Raw genomic sequence first — 23618 nt, 5'->3', positions numbered from 1 at the left:
TTAAGCAGGGTGGACACGTCTGGCACTGCAGGATTTGAGTCCCTGGCGGCGTAGTGTGTTACTGATGGTATGCTTTGTTACTTTGGTCCCAGCTCCCTGCAGGTCATTCACTAGGTCCCCCCATGGGGTTCTGGGATTTTTGCTCACCGTTCTTGTGATCATTTTGACCCCACGGGGTGAAATCTTGCGTGGAGCCCCAGATCGAGGGAGATTATCAGTGGTCTTGTATGTCTTCCATTTCCTAATAATTGCTCCCACAGTTGATTTCTTCAAACCAAGCTGCTTACCTATTGCAGATTCAGTCTTCCCAGCCTGGTGCACGTCTACAATTTTGTTTCTGGTGTCCTTTGACAGCTCTTTGGTCTTGGCCATAGTGGAGTTTGGAGTGTGACTGAGGTTGTGGACAGGTGTCTTTTATACTGATAACAAGTTCAAACAGGTGCCATTAATACAGGTAACGAGTGGAGGACAGAGGAGCCTCTTAAAGAAGAAGTTACAGGTCTCTGAGAGCCAGAAATCTTGCTTGTTTGTAGGTGACCAAATACTTATTTTCCACCATAATTTGCAAATAAATTCATTAAAAATCCTACAATGTGATTTTCTGGATTTTTTTTCTCTCATTTTGTCGGTCATAGTTGAAGTGTACCTATGATGAAAATTACAGGCCTCTCTCATCTTTTTAAGTGGGAGAACTTGCACAATTGGTGGCTAACTAAATACTTTTTTGCCCCACTGTATATGAAGCACTTTATTTTACATAAGTATAGCTCTAGGTTTTGCCTATTGCTTGCTGCAATGTTGACTAGACTTTTGCATTACTTTTTCCATTTATAATGAAACACTTAGAACTCTATTGACACACTTGCCTTGATAAAAAAATTGTGCACTGTTGTGTTGCATCATTACAAATTAAATTTGATGTTTTATTCATTCACATTTTTAGATACGCTTTCTGATAAAATGTCCGTAAATCATAAAACACAGAATTCAGACAAATTTAAAAGGAAAAAAAGGAATTTGGAAAAAAAAACACAGATTTCATAGGGCCCTAGTTATGGCAAGCCTAAATAAGTTTAGCAGTGAAAATGTGCTTAACAAGTCACATAAGTTGAACACACACTGTGTGCAATAGTGTGTAACATGATTTTTCAATGACTTCCTCAGCTCTGTACCCCACACATACAGATAATTGTAAGGTCCCTCAGTTGAGCAGTGAATTTCAAACAAAGTTTTAGCCACAAGACCAAGGTTTTCCAATGCCTTGCAAAGAAGGGCACCTATTGGTAAAAATAAATAAATAATCACTACCAAGATACAGGCGTCCTCCCTAACTCAGTTGCCGGAGAGGAAGGAAACTCCTTAGAGATTTCACAATAAGGCCAATGGTGACTTTTAAAACAGTTAAAGAATGTAAAGGCTGTGATAGGAGAAGACTGAGAATGGATAAACATTGAAGTTACTCCACAATACTAACCTAATTGAAAAGAAGGAAGCCTATACAGAACAAACATTATCTAAGCATGCATCCTGTATGCAACAAGGCACTCAAGTAATACTGCAAAAAATGTGGCAAAGCAATAAACTTATTGTCCTGAATACAAATCTAATAGAACATATCTAATAGAACACATTACTAAGTACCACTATCCATATTTTCAAGCGTAAATGGTGGCTGAATCATGTTATGGGTATGTTTGTAATTGTTAAGGACTGGGGAGTTTCAGGATAAAAAAGAAACAGAATGGAGCTAAGTACAGGCAGAACCCTTGAGGAAAACCTGGTTGTCTGATTTCCAACAGACACAGAGATGAATTCACCTTTCAGCAGGACAACAATCTAAAACACAAGGCCAAATCTACACTGGAGTTGCTTACCAAATAGATAGGGAATATTCCTGAGTGGCCGAGGTGCAGTTTTAACTTAAATCTATGGCAAGACCTGAAAATGGTTGTCCAGCAGTGATCAACAACCAATTTGACAGAGCTTGAAGAATTTAGAAAGGAATGATGGGCAAATATTGTACAATTCATGTGAGCAAAGCTCTTAGAAACTTACCCAGAAAGACTCACCGCTGTAAAACTGCCAAACGATTATTCTAACATCTATTGACTCGGGTGTAAATGAGATATTTCAGTATTTCACTTTCAATAAATAAGCAAACATTTCTAAAAACATGTTTTCACTTCAGTAATATGGGGTATTGTGTGTAGATGGGTGAGGGGAAAACAATTACTAATCCATTTTGAATTCAGGCTGTAACAACAAAATGTGGAATAAGTCAAGGGGTATGAATACTTTCTGAAGGCACTGTAGATATACATGGAGAGCAAATGTCAGTGGTATGGGTGTCAATATCTCATTGCTCAAAGTTGAGAGATTGACTGCATGGTCTTTGTGCAAGATGTTGATGGGTTAAAAGGTACTGAACTGTCTGTTCAAGCAATTATATCTTCCCAGTCCCCAGGTCCAGAACAGAGGAACTCAGTATTTTGAAGCACCTTTGGCAGCGATTACAACCTTGAGTCTTCTTGGGTATGACGCTACAAGCTTGGCAATCCTGTTTTTGGGGAGTTTCTCCCATTCTTCTCTGCACATCCTCTCAAGCCCTGTCTGGTTGGAAGGGGAGCGCTGCAGCATAACTATTTTTATGTCTCTCCAGAGATGTTCAGTCGAGTTCAAGTCCAGGCTCTGGCTGGCCCACTCAAGGACATTGAGACTTGTCCCGAAGCCACTCCTGCATGGCCTTGGCTGTGTGCTTAGGGTCGTTGTCCTGTTGGAAGGTGAACCTTCGCCCTCAGTCGGAGGTCCTGAGCACTCTGAAGCAGGTTTTCATCAAGGATCTCTGTACAGTTCATCTTTCCCTCGATCCTGACTAGTCTCCCAGTCCCTGCCGCTTAAAAACATCCCCACAGCATGCTGCCACCACGCTTCACCGTAGGGATGGTGCCAGGTTTCCTCCAGATGTGACGCTTGGCATTCAGGCCAAAGATCGTGCTTTCATCAGACCAGAGAATCTTGTTTCCTTTATGTGCCTTTTGGCAAACTGCAAGCGGGCTGTCATGTGCCTTTTACTGAGGAATGGTTCCGTCTGGCCACTACCACAAAGGCCTGATTGGTGGAGTGCTGCAGAGATTGTTGTCCTTCTGGAAGGTTCTCCCATCTCCACAGAGGAACTCTGGAGCTCTGTCAGAGTGACCATCAGGTTATTGGTCACTTCCCTGATCAAGACCCTTCTCCCCCGATTGCTCAGTTTGGCCAGGTGGTGGATCTAAACTTCTTCCATTTAAGAATGATGGAGGCCACTGTGTTCTTGGGGACCTTCAATGCTGCTGAAATATTTTGTTACCCATCCCAAGATCTGTGCCTAGATACAATCCTTTCTCGGGTCTCTACAGACAATTCCTTCGACCTCATGTATTGGTTTTTGCTCTGAAATGCACTGTCAACTGTGGGACCTTATATAGACAGGTGTGCCTTTCCAAATCATGTCCAATCAATTGAATGTACCACAGGTTTACTCCAATCACATTGTAGAAACAAGGATGATCAATGGAAACAGGATGTAGCTGAGGTATAATAGCAAAGGGTCTGAATACTTATGTAAATAAGGTATCTGTTTGTATTCGTAATAAATTTACAAACATTCCTAAAAACCTGTTTTCACTTTGTCATGGAGTATTTTGTGTAGATTTATGAGGGGAAAATGTTATTTAAATACATTTTAAATTTAATTTTACTAGGCAAGTCAGTTAAGAACAAATTCTTATTTTCAATGACGGCCTAGGAACAGTGGGTTAACTGCCTGTTCAGGGGCAGAACGACAGATTTGTACCTTGTCAGCCCGGGGATTCGAACTTGCAACCTTTCGGTTACTAGTCCAACGCTCTAACCACTAGGCTACCCTGCCGCCCCAAAATAAGGCTGTAACGTAACAAATAGTGGAAAAAGGGGTCTGAATACTTTCCGAATGCACTGTACAATGTAGCATATACTAGGCTCTTCCTCCAACCAGGGACCACACCCATACTGTATACCTTACCCTCAGGACAGCATTAGCAATTCTGATCACGGTAAGCGCTCTCTCCATCTCAACAAAGGCTCTAAACAATAAGGGGGAGTATGAGAGAGAGCAAGAGCGTGTACACAAGAGAGAAGGAGAGAGAGCAAGTGGGGGCGTGCAGCAGCAGGATCTAGTGCCAGTTGCCATGGTGACCCCAGTTGAGCCTAGTAAAGGTATTTCCTGGATCACATGTCTGACATGTCCTTAATCCCAGCAGTAAAAAGGGGCCAGAGGGTAAGATCAACTTTCTCCTCAAACCAAAGGGAAGGGGGGAACGGGAAGAAGCAGCAACATTTAGGGATGAGCCACAACTATCTAATTGAGACAGGCTAAAACATAAAAGAGGTCCACCACACTGTGTGGGGCCATAATATTGTTTAGGTTTTTTCCCTCCTAAAGTCTATCAAGCTGATAAGGCTATGTCAACATTCCAGCTATCAATCTAGCTGCAGACGGCTCTTAAATATCCCATTGACCTGTCGCGGTTGTCGAGCAAAGTCAATCTAGTCTTATGATTACAATTGGGATCACAAACAGCAACAAGTTGCAGCATTGGCCTCACTATTGAGGAGCAGACATACTTTGCATACCCTTATTTTTTATTTCTTCCAAAATGGGAGAATCAAGTGGGAAGCATTGAGTCAATGTCTAATTGAGGCCACTTACTAGTTTATGTATTTCAAAATCAAGAGTCATCTAAATGTATACCCTGTGTCACAGTGGGACCTAAATTAACATTGTAAATAGTGATGGAATGACTGTAGACATTCATTAAGGGATATCTGTGTGTAACTAAAAATACAGGTGAATAGACAGTCAGTCAAACCAAAGTAGTAAGCTTTCCATGAGGAAGTTGTGGCTCAGTTGATCCTTCTGCTTCCATGGTTGGATTAAGATGAATTAGGGACCATATTTTCAGAAAGCAACCCAGCTGGAATAGTCTTGCTGGCATTCTTTCTTCCAACCATTTTGAAAAATTGATTGACAACCCTGAAAATCAACTTAATTACACAAAATCATGAAAGGGATTTTGTCTGAGAAGTAAGCATGCAACACAGGGTTTGAACAACAACAAAAAAGTGCTCGAGTCTATGAGCACAGGACTGTCTCCAAAAACTGAACACATTGGCTCCAGTCTATAGAACCTGCGCTGGCTTCCAGATAGGAAGCAATATGCCGCGTGAATGACTGTTGGGATTTCCTGCTCTCGCCGGAGTGATGGTTGAGTGCAGCACAGAGATCTCAGTGAAAGCAGGGAGATGGCGTAAGCAGAAAGACCACTCTTGGTGGCCAGTCTCCCCCCACTGATACGACCGACCGAGTGAGTGAAGGGTTGATCGTGACAACAGACAGGAATTGCATGAAGTGATAGAACACAGGGTCTATTAGCAAACCCAAAAGTTTACATGGAAGGGATAACCTTTGAAAATGACCAACATTTCCATCTAACCCCCTCTCTCTGTACTGTGCCTCTAAACCCCTCTATGTCTGAAGAGAGTCTGAATTAGACTGACCATGGCAGCTCTGGGTTTTGAGTCCTCTACTGAAGTGTCAGTGTCTTTTCTGCTTTGACTGACAGCGCCACAGGCCTCAGTACAGGAAGCAGATCTCACAGTTCAAGGAATCCACTGGGAAACCGTTTTCCCATGCTGCCCCACCATTCGATGACTTGTCTCCTTTAGAGACTTCTCCTTTTGAGGAGGGCCTTTTCAACCCAATCCTCCTCAGAGAAACAAGCCACAAACAAATACTCAAGAGTAAGCAAAAAAAATGTTTTTAAAGGAACTAAGTGACATGCATAAAAACATGACAATTTCCACATAATAAGCTATTTTGTTTTCCACCCATGACAAAAAGAATGTGACCAAATAATTCTGCCGTGATTGTTTGTGAACAGCTGAAGCAATCAGTCACCCAGCGGGGAAGCATGAGGAAAGTGATGCACTCCCAAGTAGTGTGGAGAGGGGGGCTGGAAGAAAAGCAGAGGGGGCCCTAAATAATACCTGGCCATTTGGTGATTGAAAAGTGGGTGGAGAGAATGCATCAAGCTCCCCACTCCACCAGCAATACATCCTCCAGTCTTTCTCATTCTAGCTGTAAGAATATACACTGTCACTCTCTATGGTTTAGGAAGGGCTCCAAGTGGATTCATGTTTTTCTTTTTTTAACAGCTAATTTATAGTTTCCTGGTAGTTTACTCTATTCCATCTGGCAAAAAACAACAACAAACATTTTCATTACAAAAGAGAAGGAGAGGAGCAGGGACTGCTAGCTAGGTAGTAAAGCTGCCTGGGCCTGAGGCTACAGATGGGAGGCATTTACTCCCTCCCCTCCCTCGGTATTGGGATAAACACAGCCTTGCCTAGTTTATTTAGAAGGCTTACAGTCCAAGATACCCTCGTTCATAATTACTTTAATTATAATGCTGGGCTTTATTATATTCCTTTTGCAGCACTCTACTTCCGACTGCTGAGTGGAAGCATCCAGAACTATACACCCACAAATCCAGGCAGCCATTACACTATTGGAATTTATCCAAAATACACATTTTTCAGGATTCTGTTTCAGTGACCCCTTTCCTTTTTTTCAGCCGAGCTTGTGCAACTATTGGGTTGCCTTTTTGTAGGCAACCTATAAACATGGCTATTTCAGTGCTAAAACAATATAACATAGTAGAAACAGAGCCATGTCAAACTAGATCCAGTTAGGCTCATACAGGGAATTGGGTGGGGGCTGCACTGTGACTACAAAGAAACTTAAAACACTGGAAAAGTCTCTAGATTATAGTACAACTATAGAGACCAGAGGAATAAAAGCATTACAGGTAAGATGGAGTGCTTGTAAACTAAAATTACAAATCTAGACCATTGTTTATGTTGGTAACTACATCTTCTCTAAATCCATCTACTGAAGTACATTATTTATAAAAAAGGGCAGCATACGACCCATTTCAAAAGGTTCTGGGATAAGAGCCAGTCAAATACATTGTGGTTCATTTTGACCACAAAAACTTGATCAGGAGAAATGTGACAAGTAGACATACAATTTAGGTGATGGACTGGCGCCATATTTAAAATAAAATAAAACATAATTTAAAAAAAATTAGGAAGGGCCAGGGAGGGGAGTCTTACCTTCATCTGGGATGGCAGGCCGGGCCTGGGAGGGTAAAATCTGGGCAAGAAAGGCCAGAACCACCAGCATACTCTGCACCGCAAACATCCTGTGGGGTGCGCTACAGCTGTTGATTACTCTGTGACTGGAACTCCATCCGGACCTCTGGGGCATCAGCACTGAGGCATTCACTGTGCCAAACTGGAGGAACAGACAACAAGGTGAAACTGTGCTCACGTGACATGTGAAACACAAAATGCAAAATTATGATTTGAGAGCCTTGCATGAAAACCCATGAGACCTAAACTGAGAGTTGGGCTTACCGCATGCTTCCCAGTCGAAACAGATAGCGCGTATATGAAGATGAAATGGTGACACTTTGGTTTTGGTGTTTTTTTTCCCGGCTGTTTGAACAACATTTTTCTTGATGCAAGCCAAAGTTCGGTAGCTGTAGTCTACGCCCCTTCGTTGGTGATTGGGCAACAGTAGGAATTCTTCAATTAAGTGCTTGATTTTATTCAGTGACAGACGACTAGTTTTCATGCAAATTCTTTCACTTGAGAAATACTGCACCAAAACGTCTTAGATGTAAAATTGCGGGACTAAGGCCTCCTCGGCAAAAACATCAAAATGAATGACAGATTTCTTGATTTACCTTAGATTGATTCTGACTATTGAGGAAGAGTTACTGTATGTTAAGTAAGGCATCTCAAGAGGGACAAACCGTAATATTGCCAATTTTTTCTAATTTTTCAAGCAAAGGTATTTTAAGGGAGTATGCAAAAACAAACGTTCACGTCACCTAGTTGAGTTCTGATAGGAGCAAACTGAACCTGTATGCAGATGCCTTTAGCATGCTGAGGAAAAGTAGATGTTGAGCTTTGCTAAAAACTGAAACACAGCTTGATTTCTAACACAATGACTATTGCATTTAATGCCAAATTAACATGTTGTTCATGTAAAACAAACACCTTGAAAGACTGACGCTGCACCAGAGAATTATACTGAACGAAAATATAAAAATACAACATGCAACAATTTCAAATATTTTTCTGAGTTTCGGTTCATATAAGGAAATCAGTCAATTGAAATGAATTAGGCTCTAATCTATGGATTTCACATGACTGGGAATACAGATATGCATCTGTTGATCACAGATGGCCATTTTCTTTTAAGGTCTCACAATGGGCCTCAGGATCATCACGTATTTCTGTGCATTCAAATTGCCATAGATAAAACGCAATTGTGTTCGTTGTCTGTAGCTTATGCCTGCCTATATCATAACCCCAATGCCACCATGGGGCACTCCGTTCACAACGTTGACATTAGCAAACCGCTCAACCATACAACAACATACACTTGGTCTGCGGTTGTGACGCCAGTGAACGTACTACCAAATTCTCTAAAACTGAGGCGGCTTATGGCAGAGAAATTAACATTAAATTCTCTGGCAACAGCTCTGTTGGACATCCCTGTTGTCAGGATGCCAATTGCACTCCTCAAAACTTGAGACACCTTTGGCATTGTGTTGTGACAAAACTGCACATTTTAGAGTGGCCTTTTATTGTTTACAGCACAAGGGGCACCTGTGTAATGATTAGGGATGCACAAAATATTGGTGAACATATCGGAATCGGACAATAATAGCTAAAAATTCCAACATTGTATCAGCCTGATGTCTAGTGCAAACCAGATGTCAAAGCTGACGTGCATACCTATATAACGTGACGTAATGATCAAGTAAAATTTTGCCCTACACGTGCAACACAGCATTCCTAACCTAGCCCACAATGTCTGCTGTGTGCATCGAGTCGTCCACAAATCGAGCAGTCATTTGAAAGATTAAGAACATTTCAGAGGCAACTCAAAGGCGAAATCCATTAACGCCAAGATAATGGAATTCCTTGCCCTTGACAATCAACCGTTCTCTGTCGGGGGTGATGTTGGCTTTCACGATTGGTCGAGCACCGGTACACATTATCAAGTGCGCTATTTTTCAGATGTTGCCCTACCAGAGTCACAGTGATATCGTCACTGCATACTATGGAATGCCGTTTGGGTCTTTGCGTGTCAAAAAAAAAAAGAAACGCGTTAAATAAGCTTTTAAATTTGACACGTCAAATAACACAGTTCTATTATATAATGTGTGTTCTGAATTTGCACATGCAAGCCAAGTGCCACCACTATTATCAGTAGCAGTCAAAGCTGTACGAAAAAGTCAGCAGACATCGGCCACGAACGATGTTTACAATACCGCGTTGGTAATAAAGAATTATTTGTTCGACCGCAACTTCTGGGGTAGCTAGCTTTAGCTTTGTGCCAAGCTAGCACTAATACAACCAGCCTGAAAACAATGACCAGTAGAAACTGCAGTCATTTTTATTATTCTTAGCAACGATTTAGGAATCCAAGTGAGTAAGTATTAGCTAGGTAGCCACTTGTTCGCCTATTGAAATTTAACTTCAGTTCATGAAAATAAATAGCTAGCCAGCTACTTAACCCTGTTGACCAAAACTAACGTTATAAGCAGCCAGCTAGCTTCATCTGGCTAGAGGCTTGACCGGACCGAAGCTAGCCACAATAAGGATTAGGCACAAGAGTGGAATTTGCAGTTTTCCTTCAACATAAAAGTACCTCTTTGAAAGTGATGTAGAAGGTTACAATTGGTGGAATCATGCCATATTTAGACTAGATAATGTTAAACAAGGTTGGAATGTGAAGCAATGAAATGGGGTATCAGTCTACTCCAGTGGTCGCCAACCGGTTGATCAAGATCGACTGGTCGATCTTCAAGGCATTCCTAGTCAATCACCAAATATTTCTGTAGAAAAGCCAATGAACGATAAAGGCTTGCGCTCCTTTTTAAAAATAGTTTTGGGCAGTTGCCAGTAGGTGCACTTGATTCAAAAGTCCTGTGCACCAGGTAAGCAAAGTGTTCCCATGAGACACACTCCGCCTAGCTGGCAGACCGGCAAATCTGTGACTAAATCGAGTGAAACTACTGCGCTGCCCAATCGGATAGCTCAAATCACTGTGGTTACAGAGCTTACATGATCCTGGCCAAAGCCAAGTTTAATAGGCTACTAGTCTACGTAAGATTTAATAACTTTTAAAACCATGACCATAGAAAGACTCAACGAATACAGCAAAGAGCTGCTGTTTATATGAGTGAGTTCATGTTTAAGTTTATAATCAGCACTGTCACTGTTTATATTCAACACTATTACAAAACACGCTTCTCTGTACTTCCGCTCGGGCTGCCGCTGCAATGAATGAGTAGCCAAGTATGGAAAGCCCTACGTTTAATTATTATTAGCTTGTGTCAATTTTAATTATTAAGGAATATTTATAGGAACAACATGAATTTGTGCATGATGCAGATGCGGTGCGACTCGAGTTGCGCCATCAGGTGGAAGATGGTGTCACCTCTCTCTGGTCAGTCTCATCGGAGGAAAGGAAGGAGAGAGCAGGGACCGTGAGAGACGGTAGGGAAAAAAATTGTTTAACGGTCATCCAACTCGGAGACTTGGGCATCTTTCTAGAGCTCCGACTTTTCGACCTGAAGATCACTGATGTCGTGATTTGACCTCGTTGACCATCAGATGCAGGTACTATCAGTCCAGTAAAATTAAAACGGATATTATTTAAATTCATGCTCCACAGTGCCTCACAAGTGCTAAACCAACTGATCTAATTTATTATCAAAGCTCGAGTTTTGAAATATAATATGGTCTGATAAACAATATTGGCAGGCCAATCATACATCTAATATGCGGTGATAATGTATTAGGCCTACTGCCCAAACCTCATACCTACAAAACTGTTTGTGTGAGGTTGATGTAAAAAAAATATCTGAGCAGTAGATCTCAGCTTGCTTTTTGACTGCAAAAGTTATCTTGACTCAGAAAAGGTTGGTAACCACTGGTCTACTCGGTGACAAACACAAAACACAACTGAAGAGTTTATGCAAATATTAGCGTTGTAGCTCTTATCGCAGGATTGTGACTGTGTGAAATCACCTCCCCAGTCAGCCTATTGTGTACTGACATTCATATTGCACTGTACAGCTTTCACGATTGGGGATCAATTAAAATGGGGTATCAGTCTAGTCAATACCCAAGATATTTTTTCCCAACGTCCTCCTCAGAGTTAGACTCCAAAACATCCACGCAGTATTGTTTTCCCTTGGGAAGTGTTCAATACACATAGATTGACAATAAATTTGGCTCAGTTCACAGTTGTTTCAGAGTCCCGCAATAAGAGCTACGGCGCTAATGTTCTCTGGGTGTCACTGAGTAGACTGATACCCCATGTCATTGATCCACAATCCATAGGTAAGGCTGTACAGTGAAATAAGTATGCCCTCAATGCAATTCTAAAGAATAATACATCGAGTGTGATTTCAGATTGTCGAACTAACAAAATTGTCCACATTTTATATAACATTCCAACCTCGTTTAGCATGATCTATTCAATTATGGCATAATTCTAGTATTTGTATTCATTTGCATCCCTGTCAATGACACTTTTATTTTTAAGGCTAACTGCAAACTCCACTATTGTGGCTAGCTTCACATAGATGGGGCCGACCACCATTAAATCGAAGGGTTATTTTAGATGACACCTAGCTATAAAGTTAGCTAGCTAACTATAGCTACTGAAACAGATGTCGTTTTGCTATGTTTGGGGGAAGAACATTGTTTGCATCCATGAGCTAGCTAGCATTTTTTTTAATGACCAGCACTGCAGGTGCACGAGACAACTTTACCAGCATACCATTTCTGGTAATGGGGACATACGTAAATGCCAACAAAATAACTTTTGTCAGTGTGGTGTGTGTGTGTAACCTTTATTTAACTAGGCAAGTCAGTTAAGAACAAATTCTTATTTACAATGATGGCCTACCCCGGTCGACGCTGGGCCAATTGTGCGCCGCCCTATGGGACTCCCAATCATGGCCGGATGTGATACAGCCTGGATTCGAACCAGGGATTGTAGTGACACCTCTTGCACTGAGATGCAGCGCCTTAACGCACACACATGGACGCAGCGGTCTAACTATTTAACTGTACTAGAATGCTTAAAAAGTTCACTAACATTTTAAATATCGGTATAGTTTTGTTGAGCGAGGAAAATCATCCGAATCAGACAAAAATATAATCTCGGTGCATCACTAGCTATTATCATGCTGTTTAAATCAGCTTCTTGATATGCCCCACCTGTCAGGTGGATGGATTATCTTGGCAAATGAGAAATGCTCACTTATTGGAATGTAAACAAATTTGTGCACAGAATTTGAGAGAAATAAAGCTTTGTGTATATGAACATCTTCTGGGATCTTTCACTTCAGCCCCCAAAACATGGACAAACACTTTACATGTTGCGTTTATATTTTTGTTCAGTGTAACAAGTACAAGAGATTTTCCATTGTTGTTTGATAAAAAGTAGGTTTTTGAATTAATTTTTTGCATGTGCAGATACTCCCTGTGTGATAAGAAAATACAAAGCATGCATCAGATTGTTTTGGAATACCTGAATAAACAAGTGAAATTGTATTCCCTAGTTCTAAAGAAAGTTGTTTAAGTATTTATATGCAAAGAGTAGCTAAAACACCTTTCTTTACAAGCAGTAACTTTAAATAAGCTTGTTCTAAAAAAGGCAACAATGTGGGTGCTACAAAGTCATCTTTGTTGCCATGATACAACAAGGAGGAAACAATAAATAAGAATAAAGAGAGGATACAAGAGATAACTGGGCAGGCAGAGCTCATGTGACAGACTTGCTCCCCCATGGCTGTTGATGGCCAATTGAAGCTGGGGACCTATGTTGTAAGTGGGCACACTGCTGTGGGTGACCCTCACATGCATATCTGCTCACCCCTACACCCTGCAGCATCTGGCCAAAGAGATTAACACTTGCCCCTCACCCCCATAATCCCCCGAGGCATTTGTTAAGGACCCAAAAACTCAGGGCTGTTACGTGACACCCCTGTAGAGGCAGCCAAGCCATAATAATATATATATATATATATATATATATATTTTACACTCGCAGATCTATCACCCAAGAGTTGGTTTGGCCCCAACCCCAGCGCAATCTCCAACCACAATTTGTTCTCATCCCTGTCAATTTGTTGTAGTGTGCTGGATTCTGAGAACATGCCTATTCGAAAACAAGTCTACATACATTTTGCCTAAAGTAACAAGCCCTTAGCATCTTTGGAATTAAATCAGCAATATACATGAGATTGGTTGCATATATGAAGATAGTCTACATAGTTCACTGATGTAAAAGCATGTAGGAGTAATCCAAAATCTATAGATCCAAACAAAAAACGGGAAACGTCCAGGGCAGGTCAGGTCATCCATATGAGTTAACAGATTGGCTGTCTAACAGGCAATAATGATGGGCAAAGTCTGAATGGTCTTCCTCTTAAACATGTTCCTTGTACTGTCGTCAAAATAAATTCAATTTCACTTTCCAAGAATGGCCTAGTGTTCCGGCACAGACCCGTAAGCAGTGAGTCAGTGCCTGGTCAGGCTCCAAGAATCCACTTCAGCTGCCAAACAGAAGGAAGTCCGCACAGCACACGGCCAACCACGTTCCCTGAGCGCTCATCACTACACAACTCTCCATGATGGGGGAACCAATGATGTTGTCAGTGTGAAATATCACGCAACGCCCATTTCCAAGCTTGTCAAGTGCAACCTGCATTTTTACTGTAGGCCTATGCTAAAAACATACCGCACAAAACACACAAATGGTTAAATGAATGTTTTCTGAATATTATATAATCAGAAAAAACTTTTCCCAAAAAGGAATTATTGACATTAATAAACACTGTTAATCTTGTGGTCCACTAGACTCCTCAGGTACCTTTTGAGAAAAGCACACAAAACAAACAAGACGTTCAGTTAATTTATTCTCACCATCTCTGACAACTACGGATATTGACATAAGCATTACGCATCTGCAGCACCGCTTGACTCGTAAAATACCCTCATCTCATAGATGTTGTGCAACAGGGTTTGTAAATAAATACAGTCACAAGAGATGTGGTCTCTGGCAGTTGACACTAGCATTGTTAAATGTGTTCTTGAATTGAGTCCGTAAGGCTGCTAGAATACAATTACTTTTAGTGTAAGTAGACACTTATCCAAGTAAACAAAAACATTTTCTCTCAAACAATAGGTGTGGGGTTGCTGCTTATCGTGTCACATAGCCTCTACTGAACATACAATCACACTGAATCCACACGGAGTCACATTTGAGACAGAGATGAGCTGCTGGATCAATGTGTAATGCAGGTCACACAAGAGTTGTGAGTTTTGATAGAGACAAGAGAAATTTGTAAATGTTTTAGCAATCAGAATGCGACGAGATCTGCCCTCACAAAGCATGACTAAGTCGCTTTGGATAAAAGGGTCTGCTAAATGGCATATTTTTTATAATATAAAGTTGAATTTAAACATGTAGAGAGACAGGGTATAAGCCCAAGCATGGCCCCATAATTACTGTATCCATCCATGCATTCAATTCCTTAGCTCTGTTAAATTCTGTAGTCCAACCCCACTCATTTCTCCCCTCCCAGAGCCAGTCTACGGAGCAGACACACCAAGCTTCTCTCCATGGGAGTTCAATTTAGGGGCCTTACTCAGTTTGCCCATTCCATCCAGTTAAGCTGCTTTCACAAGTCGGCAGCAGTCAGATGTGTTTAGTCTGCTTTTCACCATTAAGTATGCCATTGCAGACTGTTGATCTGGTTGTGTTAGAACTACAAGAAAGATTTTATAGCCATTTAAACTCTCGTAAGAATGTTTCAGATGAACAACATGTTCACTTATTAGATGGTTCTCCAATTGAACATGTTCCAGCATATAAATACTTAGGTACTTGGATTGATATGGATTTGACGTTAAAAAAATCATAAACATATGAGCGGGTTAAGAAGCTAAGATTTAAAGTTGGCTATTTCTACAGAAACAGATTGTGCCTTTCTCTAAGCAATAGGGAAGCAGATAATTCAGTCACTTTTAATCTGTTCTTTATTATGGTGATATTATTTATCAAAGTGCAACTGCTACTACTCAAATCACTGGACACAAGCTACCTTAATGCCATTCGTTTCGTCACAGGTGACAGTTTCGATACACGTCACTGCATCAAAAGGTTGGCTGGACTTCGCTAAAAGACCCACAGATCTATACATTAATCCCCATTTGTTTATGTTTAAAAAATCCATCTAACTAGGTAAATCTGCACCCTTTGCCTTGACCGTTTTACACACTTGCCATTCTCTCAACCAGCTTCACATGGAATGCAGTCTTAAAGGAATTCCCACATATGCTGAGCACTTGTTGGCTGCTTTTCCTTCCCCCTGCAGTCCACCTCATCCCAAACCATCTCAATTGGGGTGAGGTCGGGTGATTGTGGAGGCCAGGTCATCTGATGCAGCAGTCCATCACTCTCCTTCTTGGTCAAATAGCCCTTACACAGCCTGGAGGTGTGTTGGGTCATTGTCCTGTTGAAAAACAAATGATAGTGGAAGAAAGGGCAAACCGGATCGGATGGCATATCGCTTCAGAATGCTGTGGTAGCCATGCTGGTTAAGTGTGCCTTGAATACTAAATCACTGACTGTGTCACCAGCAAAGCACGCCCACACCACTCCTCCGTGCTTCACGAGGGGATCCATACATGCGGCGATCATCTGTTCACCTACTCTGCGTCTCACAAAGACACGGTGGTTGGAACCAAAAACCTAAAATTTGCACTCATCAGACCAAAGGACAGATTTCCACCGGCCTAATATCCACTGCTCGTGTTTCTTGGCCCAAGCAAGCATATTTTTCTTATTGGTGGCCTGTAGTAGTGGTTTCTTTGCAGCAATTTGACCATGAATACCCGATTCATGCAGTCTCCTCTGAACAGTTGATGTTGAGCTGTCTGTTACTCTATGAAGCATTTATTTGGGCTGCAATCTGATGTGCAGTTAACTCGAATGAACTTATCCTCTGCAGCAGAGGTAACTCTGAATATTCCTTTCCCGTTGTGGTCCGCATGATAACCAGTTTCCACAAATTAACAAGGCACACCTGTTAATTGAAATGCATTCCAGGTGACTACCTCATGAAGCTGGTTGAAAGAACGCCAAGTGTGCAAAGCTGTCATCAAGGCAAAGGGTGGCTTTGAAGAATCTCAAATATAAAACATATTTTGATTTGTTTAACACTTTTGGTTACGACATGATTCCATAGGTGTTATTTCATAGTTGATGTCTTCACTATTATTATAGGAAAAAGTACAAATAAAGAAAAACCCTGGAATGAGTGATTAGGTGTCAAACTTTTGATGGTACACACACACACTTAGGTTGGAGTCATTAAAACTCATTTTTCAACCACTCCACAAATGTCTTGTTAACAAACTATAGTTTTGGCAAGTCGGTTAGGACATCTACTTTGTGCATGACAAGTAATTTTCCCGACAATTGCTTACAGACAGATTATTTCATTGTATCACAATTCCAGTGGGTCAGAAGTTTACATACACTAAGTTGACTGTGCCTTTAAACAGCTTGGAAAATTTCAGAAAATGATGTCATGGCTTTAGAGGCTTCTGACAGGGTAATTGACATCATTTGACTGAATTGGAAGTGTACCTGTGGATGTATTTCAAGGCCTACCTTCAAACTCAGTGCCTCTTGATTTTCCCATGATGTCAAGCAAAAAGAAATCAGCCAAAAAAAGTGTAGACCTCCACAAGTCTGGTTCATCTTGGGAGCAGTTTCCAAATGCCTGAAGGTGACACGTTCATCTGTACAAACAACAGTATGCAAGTATAAACACCATGGGACCACGCAGCCGTCATACCGCTCAGGAAGGAGACGCGTTCTGTCTCCTAGAGATGAACGTACTTTGGTGTGAAAAGTGCAAATCAATCCCAGAACAACAGCAAAGGACCTTGTGAAGATGCTGGAGGAAACAGGTACAAAAGTATCTATATCCACAGTAAAACGAGTCCTATATTGACATACCCTGAAAGGCCGCACAGCAAGGAAGAAGCCACTGCTCCAAAACCTCCATAACAAAGCCAGACTACGGTTTGCAACTGCACATGGGGACAAAGATCGTACTTTTGGAGAAATGTCCTCTGGTCTGATGAAACAAAAATATAACTGTTTGGCCATAATGAGCATCGTTATGTTTGGAGGAAAAAGGGGGAGGCTTGCAAGCCGAAGAACACCATCCCAACTATGAAGCACAGGGGTGGCAGCATCATGTTGTGGGGGTGCTTTGCTGTAGGAGGGACTGATGCACTTCACAAAATAGATGACATCATGAGGCAGGAAAATTATGTGGATATATTGAAGCAACATCTCAAGACATCAGTCAGGAAGCTAAAGCTTGGTCGCAAATGGGTCTTCCAAATGGACAATGACCCCAAGCAGACTTCCAAAGTTGTGGCAAAATGGCTTAAGGACAACAAAGTCAAGGTATTGGAGTGGCCATCACAAAGCCCTGACCTCAATCAGAAAATTTGTGGGCAGAACTGAAAAGGTGTGTGCGGGCAAGGCCTACAAACCTGACTCAGTTACACCCGCTCTGTCAGCAGGAATGGGCCAAAATTCACCCAACTTATTGTGGAAAGCTTGTGGAAGACTTTCATGGTGCACCTGCCTTGGTTAAAAAAAATTCCATGCTTTTGTATGAGGGGCGCTGTCCTCAGATAATCGCAAGATGTGCTTTCACCGTAAAGCCTTTTTGAAATCTGACACAGCAGCTGGATTAACAAGAAGTTTATTTTGACGTGTGACACTTGTATTTTCATTTGAATTTGAATTTCGCGCTCTGCAATTTCACAGGATGTTGAGGTGGATCGCTAGCGGAACACCTGCGCCAGAAAGGTTACAGAAAGGTTTGCCAGCAGCATACTACCCTGCATACCACTGCTGGCTTGCTTCTGAAGCTAAGAAGGGTTGGTCCTGGTCAGTTCCTGGATGGGAGACCAGATGCTGCTGGAAGTGGTGTTGGAGGGCCAGTAGGAGGCACTCTTTCCTCTGGTCTAAAAGAAATGTCCCAATGCCGCATGGCAGTGATTGGGGACACTGCCCTGTGTAGGGTGCCGTCTTTCGGATGGGACGTTAAACGGGTGTCCTGACTCTCTAAGGTCATTAAAGATCCCATGGCACTTATCGTAAGAGTAGGGTTGTTAACCCCGGTGTCCTGGCTAAATTCCCAATCTGGCCCTCAAACCATCACGGTCACCTAATAATCCCCAGTTTACAATTGGCTCATTCATCCCCCTCCTCTCCCCTGTAACTATTCCACAGGTCGTTGCTGCAAATGAGAACGTGTTCTCAGTCAACTTAACTGGTAGAATAACAGATAAATAAAATAAATAAAAACAGACAATGTTACCAAATACTAATTGAGTGTATGTAAACTTCTGACCCACTGGGAATGTGATGAAAGAAATAAAAGCTGAAATAAATAATTCTCTCTACTTTTATTCTGACATTTCACATTCTTAAAATAAATTGGTGATCCTAACTGACCTAAGACAGGGAATTCTTACTAGGATTACATTTCAGGAATTGTGAAAAACTGAGTTTAAATGTATTTGGCTAAGGTGTATGTAAACTTCAACTGTATGCATGTATGTATGCATGTCTAGTACCAGTCAAAAGTTTGATTTTTACTTTACCAGGGAAGACACATTGAGACGTAGGCCTATTTTTCAAAATGTGCCCTGCATATGTGTGTATGTATTGTGCAGGGCAGGGCACATTTTGAAAAAGAGACCTACGTCTCAATGTGTCTTCCCTGGTAAAGTAAAAATGAATAAAAATAAAAAAGGACTGAATTCTTCCAAGTTTCTAAATATGTTGTTTAGTTACTATGCATGTGCATCAAGTATTGTAACAAGGTGATCTCCATTTCAAAAGATGTATAACTTCAGTCTATTTTTCATATAAATTACAGGTAAGATTATCCAATGTAGGCTAAGTTATTCAATGCCACATTTCACCACAAACTATTATTAAATCACTGAAACAACTTTCCAGAGAAACAGTAAGCTACAATAACTCTGTGCCAACCCAGCAGCCTAGTAAATTACAGGGAAGGACAATTCCTCACTTCCTTTCCTACAGCTCAACAGAACAACTTTTTTTCCTGGTGAACTCCCTAAGGGAATGCCGCTTAGCTCAACCATCCATCTTCTCCCTCTCATTTAAAATCAACTTGATAGTAACTTTGTAGGCTCATTGACACTATCCATTCTAAACCTGCTTCCATACAAAGTCAGCATTAGCAACACTGAATTGGCAAAGCAGGCTTTTGGGGTGGACACATGATTTAATTTATACTGAACAAAACTAAAATGCAACAATTTAAAATATTTTACTGAGTTACAGTTCATATAAAGTAATCAGTCAATTAAAATAAATAAATTAGGCCATCATTTATGGATTTCACATGACTGGGAATACAGAAACACATATGTTGGTCACATATACCTTTAAAAAAATAAAGTATGGGCAAGGATCAGAAAACCAGTCAGTATCTGGTGTGACTACCATTTGCCTCATGCAGTGCGACATCTCCTTTGCATAGAGTTGAACAGGCTGTTGATTTGTCTGTGGAATGTTGTCCCACCCCTCGTTGCTGGATATTAGCGGGAACTGGAACACGCTGTCGTACACGTTGATCCAAAGCATCCCAAACACGGTCAATTGGTGGCATGTCTGGTGAGTTTGCAGGCCATGCAAGAACTGGGACAGGTTTAGCTTCCAGGAATTGTGTACAGAATCTTGCGACATGGGGCCGTGCATTATCATGCTGAGACACGAGGTGATGGTGGCAGATTAATGGTACAACAATGGGCCTCAGGATCTTGTCACGGTATCTCTGTGCATTCAAATTGCCGTTGATAAAATTAAATTGTGTTGGTTGTTCGTAGCTTATGTCTGCCCATACCATAACACCATGGGGCATTCTGTTCACAGCATTGACATCAGCAAAATGATCGCCCACACAACACCATACATGTGGTTTGCGGTTGTGAGGCCGTTTGGACCTACTGCCAAATTCTCTAAATTGACGTTGGAGACGGCTTATGGTAGACATTCAATTCTCTGGCAACAGCTCTGGTGGACATTCCTGCAGTAACCAATCGCACGCTCCCTCAAATCTTGATACATCTCTGGCGTTATTGTATGTGACAAAACTGCATATTTTAGTGGCCTTATTGTTCCCATCACGAGGTGCACCCATGTAATGATCATGCCGTTTGCTATGCCACACCTGTCAGGTGGATGGATTATCATAGCAAAATAAAATAAAAAGCTCAATAACAGGGCTAAACTAATCTGTGCACAAAATGAGAAATAATATTTTTGTGGGTATGGAATATTTCTGGGATCTTTTATTTCAGTTCATGAAACATGGGACCAACACTTCACATTAAGCATTTATATTTCTGCTCGGTGTAGTTTCAGAGGTGTGCACTATAAAAAGTGATGGGGCAATCTACTTTCCTCACACCACATAGATAGATCTCAGTTGTTTTCACAAAGAGCCACAAGCAAGAATGAATCTGCAAGCAGAACAGTTACCTGTTTGCATTGTACAGTATGTACTATTCTCCCAGTAAGTATGCTTACTACTTGGGGAAACAGACAGCCTGAAATCAAAACCCTGTAACTGATACTTCTAAGTAGTATTATTTCACAGCAAAAAAGCATCTTCCAATCAATATGCTCTTGATCTTATTTGTTTCACGTTGTAAACACGTGAACATTCGACATGTGCATTCTTGGAAGTCAATTTAGTTGATTAAGCTTATTCCCAGGAGCCTGTTTGCTTGTTTGTTTCACATAACTCTCGAGTACTAAAGCATCTTTCCTTAAAAACGATCTAAAAAAAGACTGAATCTGAAGGAGAAGGCGTAGGGATTTGGCTGGTATAAATCAGGATCCCTCCCTCTTGAAAAGTTTGGGAATGTTAGGATGGCTAGGCCCTACTTACGACCACTGGAAATGTTGGCGATTAAAGATAAGAGTACTATAGGCTATAGAGAGAGCAGGGGGGTGTGATCCTAGAAACCCTAAAAAGTATTGATATTTTAAAGCAGAAGGGTACCTAATTCCAATCTGAGGTAAATAAATAATGCAAAGAACACTTTTTGTTTTCTTCAGAAGTTAATTTCAAATTATGGGCTATTTTGAAGACAGACTCAAGCAAAATCTTGTGCAAACGTGTTATGTCAAAACAAGCACTGACTTGAAGCTTTTAATTAGCCAGGAACACAGGTGACGGAGGTAAAGGCAATATATCTAACAACAAGGGAATGACAAACATTTTCAAAATAAACCTTACAAAAAACAGTCAAATACACTGCATAGCCACCACGCCATAATATTTCTTCATTGAAAATGCAAACTGATAAAAACACTAACCAAAGGTGTAACATTATGCATGTCATACTGAGGAAGGGGAACTTAAATCCTAATGTAGGCCTATGTTAGGGCTAATTGAAGAGATCAACCAGAAAAGCAACAAAATAAATAACAAATAAATACTCAACATTCTCCCAATGTTCCAAGTGTTTGAAGAGGTGACTGAGCTTCCAGATGGTTATTGCCCCCCCACTACTCCAAATGCTCTCCCAAACGAATTAAGCACGACAAACAAATTAAATTACAAAACCCATCACCAAATGTAAAATGTTCAACCGAATACACAGGCAATTTTCTAAAATGTGTCAAATTAAAAACTTTATTAAAAATTTAAAAAGTCCAGTCACATCATTGGTGCATGGTTTATTTCCAAACCAGAAACATATGTCCAGACTCCATATAGGAGGGGGACTAGTGTTACAGGCAATAAAATAAAAAAAAGTTTAACAAAAATGTTCTTTCTGAGAGTCATCTGTCACAATGTGGATACCTGATACTGATCTAAATAATGCTAGATAGGTCTCCCTCACTAAAAATAATTCTAGCAGCACGCGCTGTGCCGAACATTCCAATTTACACCTTTAAAAAAAAACCTACCTTTTTTGACAAAACCCTCGAGAGGCGACGAAACTGCCAGCGTAGAAAAATGTTGTACTCCGAGATTTGATGTTAATTTTTTCTTTTACAAAAGCTTGAATATCCAACGTAGTTTATTTTAACCCGTAAATATGCGGTATTAAACGAGGAAACTTTTACAATATATTATACTTTTCCCACGTTTACCCAACTTGCCCAAAAGAAAAGAAAACAATGCGCAAAGCATCAAAAGAAAGCTTCCTCCAGGGAGAAGTCTGACCCAATCCCAGACCTTCAAAATGTACAAGGTAAAAACGTAGAAAGAAAAAAATGTAGGATAGGACTACATTAGCTACTATAAAATGTGATTAAGTCTAGTTGTACCTTTCGGTACGAAAAGTACGAAAAGGTGTGCAATATTCCCACTTCAATTCTAAGAGATTTTAGAAGCGATAGAAGATCCGTTCGTCGTTTTCATAAATCCATTAGCTCACGAAGAAACAGTCAACCCGACTCCAAAAGTTCCTTTGCTGGGGTTTTACTGGCTGAAAGACTCGATATTAAATTGTTTTAATTGTGCGTTCATGTCTAACTTCTCTCAACTCAGGCTGCCCTCGACCACCCCCGGCCAAATTACTGCATACAGACAACGAGATTCCAGATTCGTGGAAGCCTTCCCCCGGACCATCGCAGCAAATGCCTATTCGCATCACTCGGTTAGAACAAACCTGGCTTCCCCTGCCATCCACAACACCTCTGTACCCACGTTTTTCAGCGCGCTCTTTGCATTGTGGGATTGTAGTTCTAAACGCGCGCTCTTTGCCCTCACACACAACACATTTCTGAATTATTTTTCTTAACAGGAAATTATCCTACTGCATGTATGCTAATGTTCCTTTGAATGCTCAGCATTGATCCCGGAACAGACTTATTATAAAAGACGCACACACACATACACACACACAACCACACCATTCTATTTAGCACAGTAGCTGCTGGGCATTAAGGCTTAACTGTATAGAACACAATATGTTGGCAATTAGACCTGACATAATAAATGTAAATCCGGGACGTATAATGCGAAAGTCTAGCAACCCGAAGGTTGCGTGTTTGAATCTCATCACGGACAACGTTAGAATTTTAGCTAATTAGCAACTTTGCAACTACTTACTACTTTTAGCAACTCCTTAGCATGCTAGCTAACCCTTCCCCTAATTTTAACCCTTTAACCTACTAAATCCAAACCTTAACCCTAACCTTAACCCCTAGCCTAGTTAACGTTAGCCATATTGCTAACATTAGCATTACCCACTGAGCCACTAGCTAGCTAACAAATTGCAATTCATAACATATTGTACGAATTGCAATTTGTAACATATCATGAATTGTAATTCATAACATATTATACGAA

General features: G+C 40.9%; 1 protein-coding gene across 6 annotated transcripts in view; it reads right to left on the bottom strand.

Annotated features, from left to right (window-relative positions):
- Positions 1-22903, bottom strand: part of LOC109879266 (fibroblast growth factor receptor 1-A) — a 46677-nt gene extending 23774 nt beyond the window's left edge. For 5 of the 6 annotated variants that reach the window (XM_020471444.2, XM_020471465.2, XM_020471472.2 and 2 more), the window contains exons 1-2: positions 22229-22896; positions 7192-7372 (exon numbers count right to left, since the gene is read on the bottom strand). In XM_020471444.2, coding sequence (XP_020327033.1) covers positions 7192-7345 — 154 coding nt within the window. In that variant the 5' untranslated portion in view covers positions 7346-7372; positions 22229-22896. Of the gene's footprint in view, positions 1-7191; positions 7373-22228 lie in introns of all 6 variants that reach the window. The other variant, XM_020471457.2, reaches the window with a different exon arrangement.
- Positions 22904-23618: the final 715 nt, after the last annotated feature.

Source organism: Oncorhynchus kisutch, linkage group LG3 (genome assembly GCF_002021735.2).
Source record: "Oncorhynchus kisutch isolate 150728-3 linkage group LG3, Okis_V2, whole genome shotgun sequence".
Taxonomy (NCBI): Eukaryota; Metazoa; Chordata; class Actinopteri; order Salmoniformes; family Salmonidae; genus Oncorhynchus; species Oncorhynchus kisutch.
This window is presented reverse-complemented; position numbering and strand designations above follow the sequence as displayed.